Source organism: Brienomyrus brachyistius, chromosome 5, assembly GCF_023856365.1.
Source record: "Brienomyrus brachyistius isolate T26 chromosome 5, BBRACH_0.4, whole genome shotgun sequence".
Taxonomy (NCBI): domain Eukaryota; kingdom Metazoa; phylum Chordata; class Actinopteri; order Osteoglossiformes; family Mormyridae; genus Brienomyrus; species Brienomyrus brachyistius.
In genome coordinates, this window is record NC_064537.1 from 18,660,813 (window position 1) to 18,679,617 (window position 18,805).

Below are 18,805 nucleotides of genomic sequence, written 5' to 3' on the forward strand. Positions count from 1 at the left end.
TCCAATACGTAACAAGATATTTATTAAATGCGCCAAACTGATATTTCTTTTACATTTTGAAAACTTACTGCATTACTGTATTGGTATAGCTGATTAAGGTCTCAATTAACACATGCACAACAGGATCCAGTATCTATATACAGTAATTACAATGTAGAATGAGCTGGGTTTTATGGGGGGTGACTGGGGTACTTAGTTCCTCTTTTTGGTGTGTGCAGCTCCTCCCACCTCTGACCACTGTCACTGCCCACCCCTGCGTAACTTGCTATCTGTCCAAAATAGCCAGCGACAAATGCAGCCGGTCAAAAAATAGTTACAGAGACACCCTAGAAACTTCTTGAGTGAAGTGAGTGCTGTAGTTAGAGTTGCAGTAAATTCACCGGCTTGTTTGGCAGCATAATTTGAAATATCAAAAGTAGTTAAATAGTTAATCTGAGGAGTGTAACATCAAAGCTTTAACAGGTGATTGTGTAGAATGGCTATATTCTGCTAATCTATTAATACAATGTATTCTCGGTTTCTTGTGCACGCTATCTGACTGACCAGTGAGTGAGTCTGAGATTGTTGTTGTTCATGATAGTTTCGAATGGCGTCCGCCGCTGGTCAGTACATGGAATTCCATACTGTTCATGGGAGAAATGTCAGACTGGACTCATCAGGAACACGAGCCACACGTGTGGAGAGCTTCGCTAATGGCGTCTGCTTCAGCAAGAACCCTTTGGCTCCTGGGGAGATCTTCTTGGTTGAGATTGAAGACAAAGAGTTGGGTTGGTGCGGCCACCTAAGAATCGGACTCACGGCTCACGACCCCCGGAGCCTCCAGGTCGTACCGGAATATTCCCTGCCTGACCTTGTGGACCTGGGCAACAGCTGGATCTTCGCCATTACCAGGAACCACAACAAAGTTGTCGATGAAGCAGAGAATGGAGTAGAGGCAGGAGTCAACGTGAGGCCAGAAGAAGGAGGGGAGCCAGACTCAAAACCAAAGACATTCTTCACTCATTCACACCTTCGCATTCAAGACGTCTACCTTCCCCGGGACCAGCTGGTAGGTCGCAGCCTCCCTGGACGTTTCAGCCACATTCTGGATGAGCTTTACAAAACCAACATGCTGCCCCCTACAGCCAGGCGCAGCCGTATTGGAGTCGTATATGTGCCCAGAAGGGAGGGAGTAGCCGACATGCACATAGTCATCAATGGCGAGGACATGGGAGCCTGCGCCAAAGCCATTTCCACCCGCCAACCGCTCTATGCTGTAGTGGATGTATTTGCCGCCACCAAGTCTGTCCGGATTGTCCAGGTGGAATACGGCTGTAAGTTCACCATCTGGTAATAATAGCAACAGCTAATGTGGTAGTTAAGCTTACAGCTGAAGATTTGCTGATTTAAGTCCTTGGAGAGCCATTGCATTTATACTCCAGAATTTGTTAATCTTTGGATAAATGTGTTTGATTTTCAGATAATGATAAACAGATGGTTAGCGTGCAGATATTTCATTTAAAATCCAGTGTATTAATGTTTTCCTCTTCTTTCTCCTCTCATAGTTTCTTCTCTGCAGACACTGTGTCGCAAGACGATACAGAAGCACATTGTACACAGAATGGCCCTGGATTGGTTGGAGCTTCCTGCTCTGCTTAAACATTATTGCAAGTATGAATGACTCATGTGGCAGAAGGGAATCCCAGTGCAACCACATTTCATCTGTGGTGGGTCCCATGCATTAGAACAGTATGGACTCAACTATAATTATGTGGAATCCTTGTTAAATAGGGCTATCAGGGAGACTAGTACAGAATATGAAATATGAGCTCAGGATTTTCGTTTGGTTTGACTGTTGTCCCTGACTGATACCTTTTTGTTTAGTAATAAAACTCTGTCTTTGTTAAGCCAAACAACTGCCCAGTGTCTCTGTCCAATGTTGCGATTGATGGTCACTGTTCCACCTGCTGTCCTGCTAATATATCTTTATTTCTTGAAGGTCTGTTTTTATCAGTTATGACTTAAGGAATGAAGAATAGTTCTAGCTACCAAAAGCAGCAGGGCTGAGACTAGTGCTCTGAGAGGAAATGAAGCTGCCTACCACCATTAAAATCAAAGTGACGCAATGGTAGAACAATTATGTTCCTTTGAATCACTCCCCAAAAGGCAAGACCCATATGTGAGAATAATTCAGTGGTGAATGAGCGTGCCAAGCACACATTAAACGGATCAGAAACAGGGAGAAAAGCTTTGCATCTAGTCACAAAGAACATCATCACAATTAGGTACATGATAGAACATATTAAACACCTATTTAATGCTGCTGTTTTCTTTCCTTTGATCTGTTTTTCCTTTTGTTCTTTTCTGTGTTTAATCTTGCTTCCTCTCTGATCAGAGGTTCAGCTTCGTAGTTATAAATGGGCAAAGATGCGAAGATTTCTTTGCAAAAACTCATAATTGAAATTTTAAATGTATTGCTTCTGTAATTCTGTTTTTACCCTGCTAAGGAGGCCTCATTTATCAATACATAGGTTAGCTATAACATTAAAACCACCTGCCTAATATTGTGTAGGTCTCCCTCATGCAGCCAGAACAGCTCTGACCTGTCGAGGTGTGGACTCCACAAGACATCTGACGGTGTCCTTTGGTATCTGGTGCCAAGACATTAGCAGCAAATGCTTCAAGTGCCCTAAGTTGTGAGGTGGGGCATCCATGGATTGGACTTGTTATTCCAGCACATCCCACAGGTACTTGATCAGACTGAGAACTTGGAAGCCAAGTCAACACCTTGAACTCTTTGTCATGTTTCTCAAATCATTCCTGAAAAATATTTGCAGTACGCCATGAAAAGGTGAGCTTGGTCTGCAGCAATATTTAGGTAGGTGATATATGTTAAAGTAACATCCACATGAATGCCAGGACCCAAGGTTTCACAGCAGAACTTTGCCCAGAGCATCACACTGCCTCTGCCGGCTTATCTTACCATAGTGCAACCTGGTGGCCAAACCGAAATGCATGAAATAACTTTGAGTACACTACAGTTATAATTGGAGAACAATACAATTCATAATTTTAAATTACGGTAAAGAAATATATTGTGTGAAATAACTGCAGCCGAGATGCTGAAAATCAGAATAAACATTATAGGAACATCGCCATCTCGTGGCAAAAAAAGAAAAGATGCACCTGGGAGTCACGTGATTATTTTGCATGTCACGTGACATCCCGTTCAACCTGGTATCCGCTTGGTTGCTGAAGCCGAGTTTGTTCAGGATTTTTGTTTAGTCATATGTTCGCTATTCGACGGTTTAGTCTTTAGCCACTTCAAAATGTCCTTCTGCTCGTTTTTTGGGGAAGAGTTCTATAAAGACCACTTCAAACCTGGTAAGTTTGTTTTCTAGTCAAGTTGAAGTAACTAGCAAATAGTATTAACTCATAATGTCATCATCTGTGGACATATTTAAATTAAAATGAAATGTTATCGTATACTACAGTTATATTAGGTTACTGTCTAACATAATGACTAAAATAATCACAGTTTTTATGCGTTAGCGTCAGGTGTCTCAGCTGGTTATTAAACTGGCTGCGAGTAAGCGGTCTGACATCTCGCGTGCAGGTGGCCCGCGCCCACGATGCGTGACATTATTATGTAATCATTTAATAATCGTGGTTTTGCTCCGGTGATTACAAATACATGTGCGATCCATTACACGCTAGTTGGCTGAATAATGGCAACCGTACCAGTAGAGCTGCCAAAGAGTAATGAATACCAGGTCAGCTGTCGAGAAAAACCAGTGAATTCAAATTCTACGATCTTTTTAGGCATATTAGTTGAAAAATCCTCGGTTTCACCCGGAAAAATTCTAAAATTTATGCAGAGAAAGGGTCACATTTCTTTAGAGCAATTTGCATGTCCTAAATAAATCTCTGTTTATTCGAATTTTTGGATTTTGCTGATGAAATGTACGTGTCGCGACACAACATGTGTGTTATTGGATTTAAAAGGTGGCTTTATTAGTACTGAAGAAAAGCCCTTTAATGTTAGCAGTTACATAGTTGGATAAAAATTCCTTTCTGGAAATGATTGGTGATTTGGTAACCATGATGTACATATTGTATGGTGTTGGTTATATAATGGAAGTTGCCAGCCTTTCATGTTGCGCTTTTCCACGTATTTTTAGCTCCTCCGTAGTCATCTGAAGAGCAATCCCCATTACCAGCTGCAGGAACTGGTTGCTTACAGTTCTCATCTTAAAAGTTGAAGTGATATTATGGCCTGAAGCCAAAATGAAAAATACTGGATCACACATAGAACATAGTCCATTTTAATTTAGGTAATTTTCTACATCTTTTCTCTTCTCAGGTATTTATGTGTGCTCCAAGTGTGACCACCCCCTGTTTTCCAGCCGATCGAAGTACGAGCATTCCTCCCCCTGGCCCGCCTTCACGGAAACCGTCCGGGCAGACAGTGTCGCCAAGCACGTGGAGAGGCCCGCCGCCTTGAAGGTGAAGGACAGATGGGTGATTTTCAGTGGTTCACATTCATGTAGCTTGGTTGTAAGTTAAACTGGTGTGCACCGGACAGTGCAGAGTACTGCTTGAATCCCACGGTTCTCTTAAAAGAAATTAAATGATACTTGCCGTTTATACAAGTACAGGTACATAGGAATACAGTTTTTACGTATCCCATCTTGCTCACCTCAGGTGAGAACAAAGGTGGAGTCAGAGCACAGGGCCAGCCAATTATTGCCTCTATATCAGTGTTTCCCATCCCGGTCTTCAGGGACCCCCAGACTGTCCATGTTTTTGCTTCCTCCCAGGTCTCTGCCAGATATTCCACATTTTTTCTCCATCCCAGCTGAGGACCGGGTTTGAAACACTGCATCTTTCGGTGTTATGGGCCTTGCGGAAGAGCCCAATCAGAAATGTTAGCATTCTGCTGACTATTTGAACCAGTGACCTTCAGATGACAGGCAGGCAGGTCTAACTCCATGGGCCACTTGCCTCCCCAGTACCATTCTCTGATACTAAATTGCTTTTTGAGTAGAGATGTTTAATGATTGCTAAAAAGATTATTGAACTTTGATTTTGGAATAGTGATGTCAAGTACGGCTGGGTTTAAAAAAAAAATCGATTTTCTGGTTCAGATTGATCTTCATTTGCATAATCTGAAATCAATTCATAAAATCCGAAAAAGGACTTTTTTTGTACCACATACCTCTTTCAGTTTATGGCCTTTTTCTTTGGATATGTTGACCTTTAACCCTGTTAGTCTTGCCCGGCCAGCCTCCCGCAGTGAGATCTGGCAGAAAAACATTAGAGAAAAAAACACGTAGGGGGCTGCTCCCCCGAAAGCAGATGTCTGGATTTCGGATTATAGAAATATGAAGACACTGTAGAGCTGGACAAAAAGGGAGATGAAACACTGTGGAAATACTCCAAATCCCCAAAAACCATTTAACGAGATGATATCCAGATGAGACCTCTGCAGGAACCTCCAATCCAAAACCTATTGGTCATGTTAATAATTTTTTTTTATTAATGCAGTTGCTTTGGGGGCAATTCTTAATCCACATATTAATATTTTTAATAATATATCAGGTTAGAGGGTTGCTTGTGCAATTTACGTCAATAGTTCCCTAAGAATCTCTTTCCTAGTGAAGCGAAATTGTTATTGTTACTGAATTATGTCTAATCAAATCGATATTGAGTTGAATTGAATCGGACATGGAATAGATTCGGAACCTTGTGAAACGGATTTGAATCGATTTTGAGAAATCCATGTCAATACCCTGCCCTAACCCCAAAGAAGTAATGGAAGTTAAGAAGGAATGCTTTTTTTTTTGCAACCTTTGGATGTTTCAGGTAGTCTGTGGGAAGTGTGGCAGTGGACTGGGTCATGAATTCATAAATGATGGTCCGAAAGAAGGGCAGTCTCGCTTCTGAATATTCAGCAGCTCGCTGAAGTTTGTCCCTAAAGGTGTGGTCAGTGCGCATGAAGTTTCAGTTGCCTGGCATTTTGAATTGCATTATGACAAAGACAATGTCCCCCAGCCTTCTTACCAGGGTGTGTTTTTTTTTTTCTCCAATCCAGATAAGGTTGACCAACAATAAAGCGAGTTGATTTGATAAATGCATCTTGGGAAGGTGTTTATTCGCACCACTCTCAGGTGTGGACCGCTCATGACGTGCAATGGAGAAAGTCTCACCCAGTGCACAGATCCGTACCAGGCCACGCTGAGGAATGAGCACTGACACCCCGCTGTCGCATCACTTTCAGATGCAACATGTTGTGGAATTTCACCAATAATGCTAAAAAAAATTTAAAAGAATGTGGCTAGAGGAAAACATTTAATTATTCAATTGAAATGTATGGTGCCTTATAGCTATCTGGGAACTCCTTTGTAAAATGGTTATTCTCTGGTTAACAAGTTACTGAAATGTTACCCCTAAGAATGATAGGAAGTCTTTCCCAGGTTTGTGATTCTCATGCATAGACCTACTAGACCTATGCAGTATGAGCAGTTAAATCTCTCTGTACCCCTTTGGATATTTTCATCAGCTTTTGACTGCATGCTTTAAAATGGCATTCGAAACTGACTTCACTGGAAACATGCTGATTTACCCCATCTGCATTGTTAATTATTGCCATGCCTCAGACATTCTTTGTTCTAGTAAGTTTAATTTTACGAAGCAATAGAAAAATTACATAAACGCAACCAGATTTTGTAACATTATAAACAAATGTATCATGCTTATGTCCAATTAAATGATTTCACATTTTAGATTCACATTTTAAACATTTATATAAAAAAATGGATTACTAATTAGTTTACTTGTATCTTTTAAAATGCCACTTGTGATGTTTCATCTTCTAATGTTTTGGTGTGAAACAGAATAATTCCAGTAGTTGCCGTGTCATTAAATATCATTTAATAATATGGAGAGAAAACAGTTAACAGGTAGCTAGCAATTTCATTTGAGAACTACGGTAAGTTGTCTGAACTACCTCTGATTACGGAAAATAATAAACCTGACGGTGTCTAAAACAGACCAATTAGATGTCCTGTTTATTTTCAATTAAATGCAATAAATAATGAACCAAATGTTCTGTGCTGTGCTTGCCAGCTGTCTGGAAGCAGTTACAGTGACTGAACAAATTTGTCTGCTGCTAATGACTGTCTCTGCATCTAGATAAATCTCCATCTGCTGTGGTTTTATAGCTTCAGTCCGCCGTAAATCATTGTCTAGCCGTGGCCTTCAGTGCCGAAATGGAAATGTCCAAATTTGCAAGCACACCATCCTGCAGATTTCTGGTCTGGCCGCCTGCAGACTGAGGCCAGCATGACCTCACAGGCTTCCCGTGTTACTGGGTTGTGCTTGAAGAGGAGAGACACCTCTGCATTCTTCCTTGGAAATGTGAAAGTCTTAACTGTTAAACGGCAGTTCAACATTGTAAACACTAGGTGGTGATATATTTTCATCTTATTTCTCCATCGTTGCTACTTGTGACGGACTTCAATTCCATTCAGAGTCTCCCCCTGCCTTTAGACCTATGCTTTGGGGGGTATGTACAAGGCTAAATCTGACCCTTTACTGAATAAATGGTTTTGGAGGGTAGCTTGATGCAAGCTGCAGATGAGGTGAGGTTGGGCTTTGAAAGTACAACCTTCTGGATATTCTTAGATAAAGTCATGGAGGTTGAAGATGTAATTTGTAATTGATCAATGTTCATGCCCTAGACGTTTTTGATCAGAGTTCTGCAATTTATCTTACTGATCAAACGAAATCCAATGTTTTAGCTCAGGGATTTTCAATAGTGCTTTGTCACTGATGTGTTTTATGTAACTGGTTATAGTCGCTCCTCCACATTTGACATTCACAGTTTCGGTTATTCATGAGGCGGTCGTGGACAGTTAAATGGGAAAGTTTCCGGAACTCGCTAAAAGTTGTCAGAAACTCGCAGTTGTTGCATTAGCCAAAAATATTTGAACGATGCCGAAAACTATTTGAAAATCGTATGTGAAAGTTAGTGTTATTTAATACTTTTTGGTGCAGTACGTAAAATATCTTTAATATTTTAAGCTGTTTTTAAAAAAAAAAAAAAAGTATAGACGCTCCTCTACTTACGAATGAGATACGTTCCGAACAGCTTTTTGTAACTTGAAATGCTTGTAAGTCATTATTCAATATTATTTGAGGGTATACACAAGTACTAAGAACTAGGATGCTTTGAGTACGCACACTGCGCTGCTGCGCGGCGGGAGTAGCGGCCAGAAGTCGTACTACCCGCAGAAAAAAAAAATTGATGTTGCGGACAGGAAACGGGAGCCCAGTGAACACAATTTGGACTTACAGTCCTCTTGTTTCGTATGTCTGAAAGTTCGTAAGTAGAGTAGCGCCTGTATTCGAAAATTTTCATGTTTGCAGGGAACTTTTACCCCTAACCCTTATGAAGGGGTGCTTGTATGTACATTATTCTGGATGCAGCTGTTTGATTTGATAGCTTTTTATAGTTTCACTTGAATATTTAAGGTTATTTTGGAATTTCTCATAAAGTTATTGATGTTAATCCAAGCAGCTTGTTTAAGATGCACAATTTCTAATGTATTAACAGTGTCATACGTTTGTTGGGTCCTTCGTGCCAGTCGAGCTCTTCTGGAAGCTCAGCATGTCCTGCATGTACATCTCCAGTAAGGAAATGAAAGTCAGTCAGTGGGGATGACCTGATTGGGCTTCTGTGCTGCCTGAAAGCTTTGGTTATCCGTCACCTCGACGGCTGGTGGGATGCCTGTGTGTCTCGTGCTAATTGGACTCCTGAGTTAATGGGCTGGGGTGGGGATGGGCGGAGGGGGGGGGTAGATACGGGGTGCCATGCCAGCTGTTTCCCGTTCGCCTCCTGTCCTGCACCAGGCTCCTCTAGGCGGCCTCACCCTGCAGATGTTCCGGCTGGGACTGGTTCTGCGAATTCAGCTGGAGGTCATTCCCAAGGTTTGGCACGCGGCCGCAGAAACGAGGGTCGCCTCGGAGCAAACTGGAAACGGACGCCCGTCACTGCCAGTCGGGATTAAGGACCCTCATCCACATCTGTGCCGCCGCCAGACTGAGATGCTCACCAGTGTTATCCGGACCTGACAGTGGGGCTGGTCCATGCGGATCCTGTGTTTCTGGGTCTCATTCACAGCACCCGTTCCTTTCATTTCAATGGCAGCTCTCTTGTTAATGCACAAATAAGGCATGTTTACAGGGAACACACATTCTCGAGGCTTCCGTGGTTTTTCTCTCATCGGAATTTCATCCTGACACATCTGTACATTCATTTAATGTTAATGAATAGACATGCAATTGAAATGGTTTCTTGTCTGGTTAAAAGAAACATGCAAAAATTTTTGCTCAAAAAAGCCCTAAAAGGGTGCCTTAAATTGAATATAACTGGCTATAAGAGTTTGCATGTTCTCCCCATGTCGTCGTGGGGTTTCCTCCAGGTACTCCGGTTTCCCCCCACAGTCCAAAAACATGCTGAGGCTAATTGGAGTTACTAAATTGCCTGTAGGTGTGCATGTGTGAGTGAATGGTGTGTGAGTGTGCCCTGCGATGGGCTGGCCCCCCATCCTGGGTTGTTCCCTGCCTCGTGCCCATTGCTTCCGGGATAGGCTCCAGACCCCCCCGACCCAGTAGGATAAGCGGTTTGGAAAATGGATGGATGGATTATTCCTTTGAAACTTATTTGAAGGAAATGCGCGATTCTGATTGGACAAATGCTTCTCCGGTCATCTGATTTCTTGATGGGCTTCCAAAATAAAGCTGTTCAGTTTATAGTCCTATGACTGATAATGTGATGTGAATTCTCTTGCTAGGACTAGCTTCTGTTATTTTATTAGAAAAAAAAGAAGTATGATTCCCTTTTATTTTAGCCCATGCATTTGTCTGCGATGGACCCAGCAGCACTAATTCGATTGTCCCTCCATCCTGATTTATGAGGGTGTAACTTGCAGATTCTGCATTTCCAGCCTCCCAGGCTGTAGCAGGGAAGTGGGACTGTCCCATTTCCGGGCTTGTTAAACAGGCGAGTGTCGTGTGAGTTTGCCGTGAAGAGCAGGCCTCCACAGAAGTGTGTCTGAGGTTGCTGTTTTTCCATCTTCTCTTACCAAACGATGTTTAGCCTAGGAGGGATCCACCGTTATTACCACAGGCTGGCTAAGGAGCACTATACTGGTCTGCACACAGCATGCTGGGTTAAAGTGATATTTTGGTTTATTCCCTGTAAGCAGCGGCCCACATGGGCCAGTGATTATACCGCCCTTTGCGTATCCCATCATGCCCTGCTCTTCGTGTGACCTCACCATACGGTGAGCATCTAATCACAGCCTTGCATGCGGAGGGTGTAATTTTGCCTCTGTATGTCGGCTAATGCATGTTGAGGGTAGAGTTCGTGGGGTTTCTGTTCTCTGTGCTCTGCATTTTCCCCCGGAATGATGGGGCTGCCCCCCCTGTGCGTAACAGAATGACAGACCTGTGCAAATGCGTGCACTTTCTGGAGCCAGAGCTTAGCACTTTTAGAATAAAGCTGCATGTGGTGCTGCAGGCCCATCCACTGGCATGTCCTGGTATTTTTATATGCTTTGGGTAACGAAGAGGAGATGACTTTCTAATTTACATGCACTCATGAGGGGAGGTTATCAGGTGTAGAGAAATGTTATACGACAGATGTCAGGTGGAGGAGCCCAGAGAATTAAAGTGTGATTTGGACAAGACGTATGTGCTGACGTTCCCCAAGAAATTGCACTGCATAGGATACCGTAAAGGCAGAAAACTCTCATTTCTACGAGTTGTAAAAATGCATGCGTTATATATGATGACTCCCATAGCACATGATAAAACAGTAATACTTGTGCTCCTGTTGCAGTATGCTGAAGACTGTCAGCGATCAGCATGTGCTTTGTGTTCCCCGAAGGTGAGATTGCGGTGCAGCTCTAAGTCATAAATTCAAAAACGTTGAAATGTCTGCTTCAGAAGCATCGTTGCTCTGAAATCTAATACGGATGCTATCATTCAGACACATGACGTTTGATGTGTGTTCAGGGTTAATATGACCAGCAGGCGAATTAGACACGGATATAGGTTTCAACCACTTGTTGGCTTTCAGTTTAATTTAATTAGTTAAATAGCTAAATTAAACTTGTGAATCTTGCTTCAATTTAACAAGAGCTGATTTTAATAGTAGCTCGGATTACCTTTTTATTGTCTCCTCCTGCTCCATGATTTGAAAAGCTTTTTAAGATTAAAACCTATAAAGTCGTTCTGTACTCCAATAAAATTCCAATAATGCATTTTAGAAGAAACACAATGAAAACACACTTGATGGTAAGAAAAGATTAAAAACATCTGGACTCAATGAAGAAACAAAACATGAAATGCCTAATTAACAATGTTACATTGTCATGAATGGAATTAAAATTTAACCTTTTAAGTCCTTCATTGTCAAATAATATGACTATATATTTAATTACATTTCATGGATGTTCAAAAAAACTCAAGAATGTATGGATGGGTTGCTGAAATAAGCACTTATTTAACCCGTGATGCAATGTCTGATATAATGATATAAAAGAAATTCTTGTTTTTATCTTTGATCTGTTGTGCTCAAGAGTTCTCATATTTTTGTGTTTTTCCAGCCTCGGGAAGCATATGTCTCATTGTTAAAGTGAGAGATTGAATTATGTCAAATATTAAAACACCTACCAGCAAAATCACTCAGTGAATGAATGGTGCCAGGAAGATGAGCTAAAGGGCAATTCATTTAGGAAAAGAAAATCTCAAGTAGGGTCATGGAGACACTCTTGTGTTTTCTGATCACAATGGGTTTTTTTGGGAAGAAGTTGGATTACTAAACACCTGGAACCAGGATCACATCCCAGCTAGTGGGGTGCTGTTGCAGTTGGAACTGTTTCACTTTATGTCTTGCAGCACAAATGGGTTAAATGGCAAATGTTGTAGGATTTTCTGGATGAGACTGTTTGCTATCATAAGTAAACTGTCTACCTTAGTTAAGAGTTTACCTCGTGCTTCACGAAACTGAGGGAACATTTCAGGTAAATGGACAGGTAGTCATTCCTAGGATGTCCGTATTTGATCCGCTGGGCTGTGGCCGCTGCTGTGACCCATCCATTATTTACAGGGAGGCGTGAAAAAGTAAGTAATCAGCCTTGGTTACGCAACATTAAGACCAGGAAGTCAAGGGTTAATGGTGCATGTGAACAGCAGCTGGTTTGTCTGCCTGGTGTCAATGGGGGCATCACAGAGGGGAGGGGATGGTGGGGGGGGGGGCACCTCTGTGTGCAGCAATGGCGCCACACGGTGGCCGCTTTTGCACTGACCGGCACCCGGCCTGCCCCAAGTGAGATGTAAATTCAGATGACAGGTGCATAGTGATCCGTTCATTTTAGCGCATTAGAAAGCCACTCAGAAACCACTCGTTTACCTCCACCTTAAAACCATTTAACTAATGAACCATAAACAATGCATCGCGTGAGCTTCTCAATTTATCTCTCCAGAACAGATGGCCAACTTTAATAGTTAGAAAGTCGTGATGGAAAATCAGTGGAAAGTTTTAGATGTAGCGTAGTTATAGCTTTACTGTATTAAAAAGAAAACATGCTAGAGTGATTATATTATTGTTTTTAATGCCGCTTTAGTCTGATAGGAGGTGAGTGACACTGTTTTCACTGCTCTGTGTGCCATTAACAAGCAGGTAGCAATTTGTCGTTAATGGCAAAATAAATGTGTTTTAACGAAAGCTGCTGGTTGCGATTTACAATGAATTATTAGCCAGCTGACGCTCAGCCAGGATGCGGTTGGTCGCTTCGCTTTGAACTGGCAGATTTTCCATGCGCCCTGAGACTCACGTAGCCTCGCCGTCGGTGTGTTGCATGGAGAGCACAGAGACAGGCAGCACGTGCATCTTCAGGTCACACGTGGTCTGAAAACGGCGGGACGGAGAGGTTGTCCCACCCGGCTGTGAGTCTGCTGCAAAACCAGCATCGGAAACTAGTCAGACTAAAGTAATGTGCGATGAACTTCTCAGGCTTAACCCACCCAGACAGAAAAATTAGATGAAAGTGCTGCTCCTGTCCCTCCATAGTTGTGGCTTTGCCTGAGAACACATCTGTCAAAGGCGGGGATGTGTGAAACATCTGGAGCAAATTAGACACTTTTTTACTGCCCGCTGTTGGATAATCACAGCATCCATCTTTATCTGGCAGAAGGGCACAGCCAAGCCCCCATGTACCACGAGTGAATCTCTCCCCAGGCTCATCCCCGCGTACCAGTATCCAGCCATCGGGCAGCCAGCACAGCTGACAGAGTGCAGGAACCCAAATATGCCTGCCCCTGGAGTTCCCTCGAGTCTGCATTCGGACCATGCAGAATCCCACATTGCCATCGGCGACTAAGGGCAGCCTTTCCCAGGCATTAGCAGCGTGGCTTCTGAAGGGGATGTAAGTGTTGGAGGCCATTTCTAGGCAGTTATATCCATAAAAATTGAATTCTCTCGATTTTATTTTTTATGTCTAGCCATGTGTAATCCTAAAAACGCTCGTACACATCCACCAAAGTGCTCAACCTCGCACATACGGAGAAGCTATCCAAAATGGTGTCCACGACAGCGGGGGGGGGGGGGGGACAGTGTGTTGTTAATTAATTTTCACTCGAGATGCACGCGTATTTTTGTGTGTGTGAAAAAAAAACACATCTTTCAAACACTGCATGGCAAATATTGTACACAACAGCTCTGAAGCCTGGAACAATTTACTAAGATCAGAAAGGCTAGGCTCTCTGCATCCTGGCAGTTTGGCAGCAAAGAACCACACTTGTGTTCCTGCTTGCAGGGTTCTAGATAATGATCTCCAGGGTAAAGATGTCATAAGGCACACGCACAGCTCTCTTCTCAAAGCTGTTTATAAGAGTCTTTTGCGAAACAGCTGTTTTATTTGAATCCCTCTTTACACACATTTTATTGCCTCAGTCTGCACATGTGGATGTTGATTGTAAGGCTAAATGCATATTTCTGAACACTGCAACATGGCTGTGCGTAAACCGAAACATGTAATCTTTGAAAATTGATTAGGGTCTTATAGTACCCTTTCCCGAGGGCTCATGTTATGGTAAGAGACACTGAGAATACCGTAAAGACGTGGTTTTGCATTTCTGATTCTTCGAGTCAGTTGGCATAGCCTGCAGGCTGTCCAAATGCTGAAATGGCAGAAGAGTCTTGTCAAACTTTACAGAGATGCAGGGAGAATACAGAATTCTTTGTAAAATAGCAGCAAAGCAAATATATTTTAATGAAATTCGGTTTCACTTTGATGTCCTTAAAACAGTAAGGGTTCAACACAAATACAGAATATCCTTTTTTTTTTTTTTTAACCTAAAAACAGACTAACAGACTGAAAAAAGCATAGTCACTGTCTGTTATGATTATTTATTTTTAGATAAATATTGATTATGCAATGATTCAAAAAGTCTCTAAAACAATAATAAATACGGTAAATGATACACAGCATTTTTCATCCATTTGTGATCAACAAACGTGCAGGTACAATATATGTAACAATGCCTTTTTTGTTGCTTCTTTTCCAGTAGTGATTGCATGTGCATGGCTGTCACACATAGATTTTAAGTTAAACAAATCTATGTAAAAAATGTATGTTAATAATATGAAGTCCTAAATGCTAAGTATGACATTCTGCCAACTCCATTAGATAGGCTTCTCATTGAGGGGTTATCACTGCCTTGTGCCCGGTGCTACCTGGGATAAGTTCCAGACCATGACTAGGATAAGCAGTCTGAATATGAGTGAATGGATGGATGGGTAGACTTTCTATGAAGGATGCTGGGAAAACTTCAAAGTGAGATCCATTAGTCGCTGGTTTAGCATTACTCATGATGACGGAGGACTGTCCGTGTCATTATGCATATCAGGGGTGTCTTGCTGTGTGAGTTTTGCATAAAGCCCAAATTTCAGAGTCAACAGAGGCTGGGTGCTGTACGGACAACACATGCCAGATCTAGGGCAGCCTTTGATGGGTGGTCCTTTACAAACAAATAGGCCTGCAGATAGCCTATCAAAAGCCAGCTGAATGCTAACGGCTGCAAAACCCAAGGCTCTCTGGGATGTCGGTGATGTAATTTAAACACTTTCTTCTGTGACTCGGCTCCTTATTGGCTCTTTTCAATATGGAGGCATTATCCAGATTACCTTCTATTTACATGAGGAGAACTTTTCGTCATTTGGAAGTGATTTTCTTATCAACAGAATTTTTAGGGGGTATTTTGGTACATGATTTAGAGGGATCATGGCCTTTATGTGGGATAAACTTGCAGTTATAAAACAAATGAAAGAGACGAGTAAATTCTGGAATTTAAATGTGCGACGTGGCCCTGCAGGCCCTCCAGCTATTCGTATCTTTTTGTATCTTTATACGCAGTCTTGGCCCCAAAGGGGCTTAAGCTAAAAAAAAAAAAACTCCTCGTATCCTATCCTTCTTCAGAACGTGCAACAGGATCCAGGAAACCGTTCATCCGCAGAGGAGAATTCTACATGCCTAGACATCTAGACAGAGACATTTGGGAAATTCTAGCCATAAATATGCTCATCTCTAATGTCACTCATATCATTCATATACAATAGTATATTGTTAGTCATGTGGCCTATAATTTAGCCTATTTTCACGTGTATGACAATTGTAATTTGTGTGCCTTCTAGGCCCTTTGCATTCTTAATTGAGAACTCATACTGTGTCATTAGGTGTGTGAATTATCTATTTTATGCAGACAATGTCTGTAATATAAGATCAACTAAACCAAAACCAAAACATTAAATTCTGTCTGTTCACGCACATCTTCATTATTTATTTACATGATGCTGTAAGTCAAACATAGTCTTACATATAATTAAATACATAGCTGTTGATTAGATAATATGGTTTAACTTTAAACTGGAATCTTGTATCTGCATATCATATCATATCAAGTGAAAGCCAGCTAGTCTGCATTATAGATTTTTACTAATATAAATCAAACACCTCATTTATGCTTATGTATGTTACAGACTCTCCGTACTTTGACTTAGCACTTATTTCACAGTGTCACCTCTAGTTTGGCTGGTTGGGTCTAGTTGAATAGATAGTAGATAATGATTTGGGGGGGGGGGGGGGGATCTGAAGATGGGACACATTTCACTTGATGTATCTCACTGGGTCTCTGAACTTGATCCTGTGACTCAGGGATCTGTTTTAATATCTGATGAGTAGGTTCCTCTCTAAATCCTGCATCAACTCTCTGCCATTGTATTATAATTCCTATTCTAATGCTTTATACTGTGTGACCATGCATGGACCCCAAGGTCGGGTTGTTCAAGGACTTCGGCACTGTTTAAGAGCTCAAACAGGCACTCGAAGCCTTTTGAAGTGCCTCTGAGTTCCTCCACAATGTTGTATTTTGTTCTGCTTGTGGTTTACACTCCATCGACACGGGTGCCCTAAAGGCTCAAAAAGGACCGTGGTAGTTTTATTACTTCTTAATTTGAAGCCTTGCCTTTCATATTTCTATATTTGTAAAACTTTTTCTTCACTAAGAAAGAATGAAACATTGCAGTTGATGACAGGGTATATCCTTTTCTTTGCAGGCCAACAGTAGGAAATATGGGCCAATGTTTTTTGTCCTCAGATTGTTTCAGCACAGTGGTTTGGTTGGAAATGTTTAAAAGTCGGTGTGAAGTCAAAACCCAGCATCTACAGGATAACATCAATCATGTTTCAGTTTTGCAACAACAACAAAAAACCAGACCGTGCTGCACACCACCCTTGACATGATTTACACGGGCCGGATCTCCCAAGGTGGGGTTTGGTCAACTAGATCCGTTTATTTTTGCAAAAAGCAGCTCCAGTTTATTAAAAATAAAAACTCTCCGCCAGGCTGCTGTGCTATTCGTTAAACGGACAGCTGGATTGTTATAATGGTGTCAGTTATCCAAGAGATAAATCAGCCACATTAGCAATGCATTTTCTGGAGGCTCGCGGATATTTAAATGGACATGTTTAGGCCTAATGTGATGTTTGACTAATGCTCCAAAATGTGCCAACATCTTTTGTGATTGTGTGTGCAGTTCTTCTAAACCCCTGAGCCTTAAAGCTATCCAGACACTCTACTCCTTTACCCCCCACCCCCACACACACACTTTCCCCCCCTAACTACAGCGAGCTGACTGAGATTCAGGTACAGCTGTGCACCATTGTCCTGACATGCATGTAAAAAGACACTGAGTGTCTCACCAATATGTTACGTTTCACTTTGATGGTGTTGTGAACTCTTCAGGTGTGGACACATTTGACCAGGGAAGAAATCCTATCTTTCACCAGAATAGCACAACACACATGCAAGGAAATAAAGCACATTTGGACATTTTTATGATCCTGTTTGGGCCTGTATATTGTTCATTAATCTACAACTACTTCAGTCCAATATGATTTAAGGAATATGGAGAAAAAATTCACTTCCAAGGCTGAAGATACTAAGCCAAAAAAGGTTACTGACTCTAAACTGAAATTCTGCAAAAGTTACAGGACTCCATGGTGCAGTTTCCATATGTTTTCTTGCCCTGTGTATGAAATAATAGTTTAAAAAAGAAAAAAAAGATCACAGATGAAATTCACATACAGAAACACTTTCTTCAAAATGTATACAGCTATACCTGCCCCACATTTTATCCCATATCACACTGCAAGGCCACACACACATGATTCACTGCTGGGCCAAATGCATAAAACTGCTCCATCTTGGTTTCTGTGATGTTGTTTTTCACTAACCAGAGACCATTATTATATAATTTATACCAAGGCAAGGGAAAGTTATGAAAAAGTTTGGAATTTATTGAGTCTGCTCTTCTTGAAAGTAAGTACCCAGTTCAGCACCTATGTCCTGGAAAAAAAAACCATGTGTATCCATGTAGAGCACCGTTAATTGAATTGGAAAGATAAAATAAATGTGTTTCTTAGACGCGCAAATGACATTTATAGGAGATCTTGCCTCCATTTCATCCTTGAGACCCTTTGATTGCACGTTTGTCACCCGCTTTAATATCTTTTCTTCGACTGACGTTAAACGTTTTGTTCACTCACTCATATGCTGAAAGAGAATTTCTGCACAGACATGTCCAGAATTTACATCTTGCTCGTCTTCCAGAGTCTTTCGTGTTCGGCAGCGCCCGTTTGATCGCGCACACGTTCGTGTTGCAGATTTTTACATGCAAGCCAGCGGTGCCTGTGGACTGTGCGGGTGCGACCTGCCGCCAGCATCTAAACAGCACAAAATCTATGCAGCTTCCCGAGCATAAAGCTACTGCAATTAGTGTAGCAGTATAATGTAGCGGGGCACTTAGGAAACAGCTGAAAAGCTATTGAGCAAAGGCACGGAACAATTGCAGTAAAGTATACAGTATATTGTATTGTGATCTGTTCTGCTTCACTTGTTAAGAAATGTGCCCGTAAGTTATGTTTTCCTTGAAATTACGGGGTTGTCTTATTTACAAGTGAGAATAAGAAGCATTTCTTTCTACTAATTGTTATATGCGACAAAATGTGTTTTCATTATTCTTTGACATTTTTCGGCAAAAAAGCTAAACTGTATTGTGTGTAGCTAAACGTCATTTACCAATAGCCATTGTAATAATTTTATTTTATTATTTATTTAGTTTTTTTTTTTTTTGGCAGCGTAAAAACACCGCCAAAAAAATTGCTTTAGGGTTTTTCAGGAATGAACCACCAGATGC

The 18,805-nt window shown here is 41.6% G+C and overlaps 2 protein-coding genes across 2 annotated transcripts; both read left to right on the forward strand.

Annotated features, from left to right (window-relative positions):
* The first annotated feature begins 310 nt into the window (after positions 1–310).
* neurl2 (neuralized E3 ubiquitin protein ligase 2) lies at positions 311–1,883 on the forward strand. Its single transcript, XM_049014867.1, has 2 exons — positions 311–1,313; positions 1,545–1,883. The coding sequence occupies exons 1-2, from the start codon at positions 587–589 to the stop codon at positions 1,658–1,660; spliced, it is 843 nt and encodes a 280-aa protein (XP_048870824.1). The 5' UTR covers positions 311–586; the 3' UTR covers positions 1,661–1,883.
* Positions 1,884–3,184: 1,301 nt separating this feature from the next.
* Positions 3,185–7,032, forward strand: msrb1b (methionine sulfoxide reductase B1b). The gene is made up of 4 exons (XM_049014904.1): positions 3,185–3,363; positions 4,343–4,485; positions 5,845–5,959; positions 6,074–7,032. The coding sequence occupies exons 1-4, from the start codon at positions 3,309–3,311 to the stop codon at positions 6,091–6,093; spliced, it is 333 nt and encodes a 110-aa protein (XP_048870861.1). The 5' UTR covers positions 3,185–3,308; the 3' UTR covers positions 6,094–7,032.
* The last annotated feature ends 11,773 nt before the right edge of the window (positions 7,033–18,805 follow it).

Excerpts from the sequence above, each read along its gene's own strand:
- neurl2 (XM_049014867.1), top strand. The coding sequence starts at position 587 with ATGGCGTCCGCCGCTGGTCAGTACATGGAATTCCATACTGTTCATGGG. Across the intron at positions 1,314-1,544 it reads TGTCCAGGTGGAATACGGCT|TTTCTTCTCTGCAGACACTG; the intron begins GTAAGTTCACCA and ends CTCCTCTCATAG.